An 8,378-nucleotide genomic window follows, 5' to 3' on the forward strand; every position below is an offset into this window, starting at 1 on the left:
ATGTTGGATACGATTGATAAATGTTGAGCTCTTGAACAGGAAGTTTAAAAGAGTAAGTGTATTTTATCAACCTGATAGCGCTGATCGATTAGTATGGGTCATATATAGACCTTGTATTTTCTTTTTCCTCACACCTTTCTGAGAGTAAAGAAGATTTTTTAAGATTTTAAAATACTTTTTTTCACTAGAGAGCCATATTGGTTCCACCCTAGGGCATATACTCCTAACCCATGGGCCACGAGTTTTACAATTTAGGTAGAAATATCCATGTACATCATGACCTTGCATTTAGTTTTTCTCACACATGTCTGAGAGTAAAGAAGATTTTCTAAGATTTAATATATCTTTACTATATGGCCATATTGTCCCCACCCTAGAGGCTGAACCCCTGACCAAGGGCCATGAATTTCACAACTTTGTTGAAGGACATCATAATCATGTATTTGGTTTTTCTCCCACATGGAATAGAGAAGAAGCTTTTTGAAAATTGACCTTCTTTTGCAGTTTTGTCCTCACCTATGGGGCCATGGGGGAGCTAAGATAATAAATTTTACAATCTACATTCCTCTTATCCTAAGGAAGCTTCACACCAAAAATGGTGACAACTAGCCTTGTAGTTTTCTAGAAGTTAAAAAAAAGACGCACGACGACTGATAAAGATCAAAGACAATAGGTCACTCGAGTTACTCAGGTAACCTAAAAAAAAAAAGTCGGCGCAAAAGACTTTTGAATAACCCAATCCTATCTTGAACTTGAATCGCCTTCACCCATGAATGATTTGTACCAAGTTTGTTCCAAATTAATGTGAAAAATGTACAGACGGACTGACGGACGAACCGATAACGCCTTAACATAAGTCCTTGTCTCACGACAGGCGAACAAAAATGTCAATGACTGCTTTATTTTGATTGAACAACTTTAAACATCGGAAACGGATATCAAATCTTAGGAAGCGATACCCGGTCTGACATTTTTTATTACAACTCGAGTCGTGTCAATTTTGGAATTTTTAATTTAACTTGGACATGATGTTGGAAAAATAAAATAATATTTTTTTCTACTTTGTTGAGTCTCAGCCAGTCAGAAAACTTCAAGATGATTCAATCATGATAAAAAAAAAAACACACCCCCAAAACCCCCAAAGAACCTTCCATAATTGGGGTACATTTTGTGGTAAAGTTTGCAGATATTCATGAAAGTGCTTATCTTGGAAGCTTCTTTATAAATATGAATAAACCACATTTAAACAGGAAAGACAACTCGTGCGCTCTTAATAGACACATCAAATTTTGAAGAAGTTGTCCATAGATAGGGATAGTAGTTGTCAAAGTTACGCTCTCCTATTGTTGCCAAAATGACTAAAACAGCTTTACAGTGTTTGCATAAAATTCATCACTGACATATTTTAAATCATACCTCATGCAATCTTTAGTTGTAATACGGATATATGAATTTCTTTTCTTTAAATGGAAAGAACGGCCGAATCAGTATTGAATGGAAGTCAGTTTTTGTTTTTAAAGGTGAAGTGTCACAAATTTCTACCTATGCTTAGCGGTCAGGGCCGTGTAAGTGAGGGTACCATTGCCTGGGAGTTCAGTTTATTTCGCTCAAACCATGGAATGGTAGATTAGGTACGCGAAACAGATGTAAAATCTGGAGAACTGACAATACTATTAATTTTCAAAATAAACATACATAACTTTCTTAAAGATACCGGCTCTTTAGAAGACATGAGTTCACAAATCTTTTTGTGTTTGGGGCAGAACAATATTCTATATCTAAAAAAAATATTTACGTATAATTTGGACAAAGCTTTACATTCCAGAATATAATGAAATTCATCTCCAATTTGGTTACATTTGTTTAATGTACAAAAGCGTTCATTTCTTTCAATATTACTCTATCTGCCTACTTCAACGGGAAGGTGATGGTTTGTAGTTCTAAATTTAATAAAGATTTTTCGTAACTTTCTTGGTAATAATGACAAATATTCCTCACATTTACTATCGCGCCAGGACCTCCATTTTAAAGGTGAGATCCGAAAGACCCGTGATAGCTAAGCAAGAACGTGGCTCGAACTCACGACCTCCAGGTTACGAGGCAAAAGCTCAACCACTGGTGTGAAAGTAATTCATGGTGGAGAGATAGGGCATCATTTTCACAAAATTCAATCTTAAAGGTATCTCTTTTTTACTCCGAGATTTATTTATCTACCTTTTCATCAATTCCAATATTTAAAACATTGTTTAAAATTTTAAAAGTGCTTTAATACTTCCCTGTTGACAGCTAATTCTCTTTTATTAACACAATTAATTTATGCTGCCAGATCTCAAGCATATGAAAGAAAATATTATTTTAGATACCAGTATGTGTGTGGGGGTGGGCGTGGGGGTTGTAGCGATTCCATTTTCTAATGAGACCTTCATTTGCCCCTAAAATCTGACCATCGTCTGAGAAAGTCTGCATTCGATGGACGGGAAACAGACACGCTAAAATAAAGTTTACTCTAATAAAACCTTTTATTAAATTCTTATTTCGTGCTTGCTATTTCCCTGCATAGCTTCTCCCTCAATTCTTCACTGAATGACGGAAGCAATTTTGACGTTTTCACGCATATGGCGTCTTGACTGTTCAACACAACCGACTTGAAATCATGTATCTCTTCACCATCACACTGCCCAACAACTAAACCAACGATGCGTATCCCGTTTTGTTTCAAAGTCATCGCCTCCTGTAGCGTCTGTTCGCGGTTGCCTTCCAACAAAGCACCGCCTGTGATGAGTAGAACTAGATTAGGCACAGTGCTACGGTCCCCGCATTCACCAAAAAGTTTATTTGTCACGTGTAAAACAGAGGCCGTATTTTTGTGCCCTCCTGGTTTCAAGTTTTTCCTAATTCTGCTCTCAACCGCGGACCTTCCTCCCGTCCTAAGGTCATGGTCAAACTGCTCAAAATCGAACACCAGGTGCGATTTCGTGTTAAAGGTTATCATAGATAATTTGATATTTTCTTCACCAAACTTGTATGGTCGGAGTAACTTAATAATAAACCGTTGCAGACGTATCATATCCCTCTTTCGGAAATCATCGGACGCATCAACCAATATTGCCAGGTCCATTTTTCCTATATAACAGCTGGTCGCAGCATCGAAACCTGAAATTAGGCGTAAATGTACAAGAGCATTATTCTTGATTTTTGGTCAAATGTCAGTGTATGTGTATGATGATGTTAGAGTCTTACCTGGTTCCGTATCTTCTATATCATTTCCGGTATCAAGACTTTGCACATGCGCTCTGTCGGGGTTTCTCTCTTCCTGCTGAGGAATATTAGTAGATTTATTAAGACAACTTAATGCCGCTGGTGCATCATTTGTTTTCATCGCCGATATAAGAACGGGTCCCAAGTGTCGGTCTATGGCTGCGCGTACTTCCTCTCGTGTTAACGAAGTTAAATTCCCGAGAAGCTGTTCAGCAGATGCAGAATGGTCGTCTGATGAGTTTATGGAGGTAGTTAATGGGGGTGAAACATCTAAGCCGGGTCGGTCCTCCGCTGTCGTGTCCTCGAGATAACCATTCTCTGCTGTTATGGTCGATTCTAAATCATGGGACGGCAAACCAGCCTGAAGAGGGGCTGGATCTTTCTCCTGATGTAAATTTGGAATAGGGTCCTGATTGTCCTCTGCGTGTGAAGGGTTTGTGTATTTAGATGAGTCTTCCTGAGTTGATTTGTCTTGTAGTATACTCACTGAATGCTCAGGAGAGTGTTCGGAATCGTCAGGAGAAGTGAGAACTTTAGAGAGATATCCATCTGAATGTGAAGCATCTGTCTCTGATTCCTCGACAACATCTGTTTCTCTGAATACAGTTGTAGATGGCAGTGAGACGGTAGACGGAGTCACTTGTTTGTGAAATAACAACGCACTGCCTATGTGTGTGTTTGAGAATTCCGCTGGAGTTGTTGTCTTTGCATTGATTGCCTCTGGGTTTTCGGAAAATCGAATCCAGTCATATGTTGTGGTACTCGTCGGTTGTTTTGACACGCTTTGTTCAATGGTCGTATGGTAGAGGTATGCGTCATCAGTGGTCGTATGGGAGAGGTATGCGTCATCAGTGGTTGTACGGTAGAGGTATGCGTCATCAGATGAACTCACCCCCTCCGTCATTTGTGTTTGAGGATCATCTGTTCCAAATCCAATGTAACTGTCGGAGAGTTGCGTCTGTACAGAAGCATCGTCCTCTTTATCCGTATTCAGATACATTGCATTGCTTGGGGGCGACACGTGCATCTCGTTCTCTTCACTTGTATTTGGTAGAGTATCCTGTGGTGACGTCACCAAAACTAAATTCACGTCTGGTGTGTGATTTAGTCCTCCAGTGGAAGTTTGAGAAACAGAAGACAGAGTTGTTTCATATTCCTTCATGGGAAGAGTGCTTGGTAGATGGGTAATACTAGTGAGATGAGATGTTGGTGGATGGGCATCACTAGTGAGATGAGATGTTGGTGGATGGGCATCACTAGTGAGATGAGATGTTGTTTGTGTTATCTGTTGTGTTTCATGGTTTGTGTCTCTGGAAAATGACAGCTTCTCTTCAGGATCCCCCATCGCTGTAGAACTAATTTCGGAAGCTTTGACTGATGGTTGTGGAACTGATGTCGGTTCTGTCTTTAGGTATTCAGTTGTCGATTCCTCCGGTCCCGGTAATCTGGGCGTTGCCTTTGCAGATTGAGGTATAATTTGGGACTTGTCCAGTATATCTCGATAAGTATATTCATCTGTATCTGCTAATGACAAAAAGTTCAAACTGAGCGTTAGAGTTTTAATGGATTAATTTTCATCCTATATTAAATTCTAAAACGGGTGTCTTAGTCAGAAGAGTGTTCACTTAATTCGTGTGCAGGAACTCCGGGTTCAAGTAACAACTCGTCTTTCGCCAAGACTTAAGCATTAGACTGAAAGTCGCGCTTATGAATGAAATATGTGAATGACAGATTATTGAAGGGATGCAAAATTAGCAATCAATCAACTAAAACTAATTAGTAAGGGTGCAGTTTATTACTGTGAGGAAATAACAGTTATGTATACATATCCATCATTGTATACCCGTTTTATCCGTCGCGGTAGTCGTTTAATTAGCACACTCACTTCACAACCGTAACATCCAGGTTCTGCTCTCGATCCAGGCGTCCGACAAATTTATATTGAGCTGCTTAACACAGATAGTGAATATATCTTCACCAGGCGTCCGACAAATTTATATTGAGATGTTTAGCACAGATACTGTTTGTATCTTCACCAGGCGCCATTTTAATGATTTTTCGTTTATGATATTCTTTTATTTTATGAAAGTATTATTTTTTGTAGAAACAAGTGTTCCAGAAAGCAGGAGATTCACCATCGGCGGATACCCACGGCTTGGGAGGAGTAGAAGACGACATCAGCCCTGGGTATCCAACGACGGGCCTTCATGCGAAACATGTCATATTCCCAAGTCCCCAAAAGGCTCTCAATGACGCCGTCCTATCCTTGTGTAAGATAACATCTCTAAATAAAAAGATGACGATAATTCCTACAAGGAACACAATATTAAGAGAAGGGCAAACACGGACCCACGAATATACCAGAGGTAGGATCAGGTGTCTAGGAGGAGTACGCATCCCCTGTCAATCGGTCACACCCGCCGTTAACTGTAGCCCTTTATCTTGATCAGGTAAACAGGGTAATCCGCAGTCAAAATCAATGGGTAAATGTTTTATTGAAATTGGCTGCCAAAGTCATGCATACAAAGAGCTTCCTTCCTAATGACCTTGACATTTTACTTCTGACAAAGATATCTATGCAAGTTACAATTCTGCTGCTGATAAATTTCAAAAGAAATTCAAATCTTGTACATAAGGAATGTCTGGGGGAGGGGTGTCAGTGTCCTTGACTTTTTACCATTGACATTCAAAACCAATAGATCATTTCAACAATGTGAGTTACATTCTGAACCGTGATAAAGGCCGAAACAACGAATATACACACGTACAATGTACCAATTAACGAACGAATAAACGAACAAATTACTATAGATTCCTCTGAAACCACAGGCACTTGTTTCATACATGAGTCCCCCCTCCTTAATAATACCATGGTATCATTAAGGAAGGGGGGAGGACTGGTGTATGAAACAAGTCTCAATTACGAAGGGATAGAGATGCAAAAGACAAATTGGAATGCGTGATTCAGTAGTCTTCATGTTGCTCTAAATGTCACCGGTTTGAATCCCAGGGTCGACATTTGAAGCGCGTTCGGAACCTAGATGTCCTTAGGTTCGCGAATGTCAAGAATATGTGAGCATGAAAGAGTTCGTGTAACAAGCGTAAGTTTCCAATAATTCAGATACTTTTTAAAGATGCAATAAAATAAACCCCGCAATATAGAAATACACGTATAAGCATGTACTACTAACTACCCTGTTCACATGCCCTGATTTACTCGCGGGATGCAAATTCTGCATATATGCAAAATCTGTACCCGAGTGTAAATTTGAGCATGTGAACGCAATTGCATATATGCAAAAGTAAATATACATATGTGCAAATATATACCCGGGTGTAAATCTGCACCCACTGAGACCAGATGCAAATTTACTTTTGCATATGTGTATTGTGCCGTTACCTATTTTCGATAGTATCCTAATTTCGATAGGTTATTATTTTTAACGATCATTCGATAATTGTAATGTCATTTTTCGGAATGTTTTTCCCAAAATCAGCGTCAGTAACAAGAAGTGTCAGATAGCCAAAAAGATCGAGAATTACGCTTTTCAAAGAGGTAAGACTACAATTCTGTGTGCATCTATTCTGAAAACGCCATTTTTCCCAATGCCAAAAAAAGACCACAATGAAAATCTGATTATTTTCCGTCGAAAACAGCGTCCTCTTCACCTATGCTGTCGTCTGATAATAAACTCAATGCTGTGTTTTAAAAATAGATAAGCCTCTCTTTGGGTGAACTATCGGTTCAAGAGAACAGTATGGAAACGCATTATAGTCATATTACCATACGTTTTTTAAAAAATTCTCTGTTTTAAAATTTGTTTTTATTGATTTCTTGTTTATTTCTTTGCAGATATTTTCCATCCAGAGAGGAAATTATAAGAATGATGATCCAGAGGCCTTGGGCAATGCTTTCCAGTCGATAAAATATGGAATGAGTGTCCATGCTGAATTGTTACTGCCAAATGTTTGCAAGTCCCCTAGACAACTTTAAAATATGATAAATGTGCGTAATAACATTGGGTGTGTGTCTTCAGGACCTTCACCACTATTTAAAATTGTTTGAAGTTGCTTTATTTGTTCATTATTTAATGTAATCAATTTGGTCGAAAAAATAAGAATAAAAGAATCATTCTATTTAATGTTGTTTTAACACTAACAGCGCGCCATACTTACTATCGAAAATAGGTGACGTCAGTCAAAACAAATTTGATTATGGCGGATCTAACGAAAGTTGAAATGCTACCTGAATTTTGATAGTTTTAAACAAAAAACAGCATATATGCATTAGATAGAGTTTATTGATTAGAACAGATAAAATTCAGGTGAGAAATAATTGCTGAATATATTAAATATGTTAAAATAGTACTGCACTATCGAAACCGGTGACACCAGGATATATTTACTCCTAGTGTATTTTTCGTCATGTGAACGCACACACCGAATACAACGTCACACTCGAGGAATCGTCACTGGATCACGAGGGATCGGCTCCGAAGCGGGGCAAACGCAGTATCACCGAATATGAGATCGGTTTTCTCATAAAATACACCGTATTTCTGCGAACATCATATTGCATAGAGTGTCGTAGACATATCTTGATCAATCAAATTTGTCACCGAAGACTACACAGTAAGGGAACATCCTCCTTCTCAATCGAAAGTAATCCGCCATCTTTATCAAACTTCGAGAATCATTGCCATTTGACCCTAATTTGTTAAGTACCATGTGAACGCTTAGCAAATATACTTTTACACACGGGTGCAAATTTTGCATATATGCAAAATTTGCACCCCGTGAGTAAATCAGCGCATGTGAACGGGGCTTTGTGGTTCTGTATATTTTGTTACGGCATTTAAAATAAAACTACAGTTTACAACGAAAAGAGGTGCACGGTTTTAAGTTTTGTTTATGGTACTCACAAGTTGATATAACATCCTGTAGAACGACAGGTAAAAACACACCATAAATCCAAATGAAAAGTTTGTGTCTGTCCATGGTCATTCATCTAAATTAGATATTGATCAATTGGGTGCAGTTTTTGTTTCAAAAGATTCCAAGGTAATTTTACTCTCGGTGATAAAAGATGAAATATATTCTATACTTTCCTACCTATCTTT

At 38.5% G+C, this 8,378-nt stretch overlaps 1 protein-coding gene and 1 long non-coding RNA gene across 2 annotated transcripts; one reads left to right on the forward strand and one right to left on the reverse strand.

The window, feature by feature from the left end:
- Positions 1–2,500: 2,500 nt before the first annotated feature.
- Positions 2,501–4,284, reverse strand: LOC125664777 (uncharacterized). The gene is made up of 2 exons (XM_048897587.2): positions 3,241–4,284; positions 2,501–3,153 (listed from the first exon to the last, which is right to left on the reverse strand). The coding sequence occupies exons 1-2, from the start codon at positions 4,256–4,258 to the stop codon at positions 2,531–2,533; spliced, it is 1,641 nt and encodes a 546-aa protein (XP_048753544.2). The 5' UTR covers positions 4,259–4,284; the 3' UTR covers positions 2,501–2,530.
- Positions 4,285–6,649: 2,365 nt separating this feature from the next.
- On the forward strand, positions 6,650–7,395 carry LOC130046985 (uncharacterized). The gene is made up of 2 exons (XR_008796075.1): positions 6,650–6,814; positions 7,112–7,395. It is a non-coding gene; the product is annotated as an uncharacterized LOC130046985 (long non-coding RNA).
- The last annotated feature ends 983 nt before the right edge of the window (positions 7,396–8,378 follow it).

This window comes from Ostrea edulis, chromosome 1, assembly GCF_947568905.1.
Source record: "Ostrea edulis chromosome 1, xbOstEdul1.1, whole genome shotgun sequence".
NCBI classification, from domain to species: domain Eukaryota; kingdom Metazoa; phylum Mollusca; class Bivalvia; order Ostreida; family Ostreidae; genus Ostrea; species Ostrea edulis.

Coding starts and splice junctions, on each gene's coding strand:
- LOC125664777 (XM_048897587.2), bottom strand. CDS start 4,258: ATGTATCTGAATACGGATAAAGAGGACGATGCTTCTGTACAGACGCAA. Junction 3,154..3,240: donor TATAGAAGATACGGAACCAG/GTAAGACTCTAA, acceptor GCCTAATTTCAG/GTTTCGATGCTGCGACCAGC.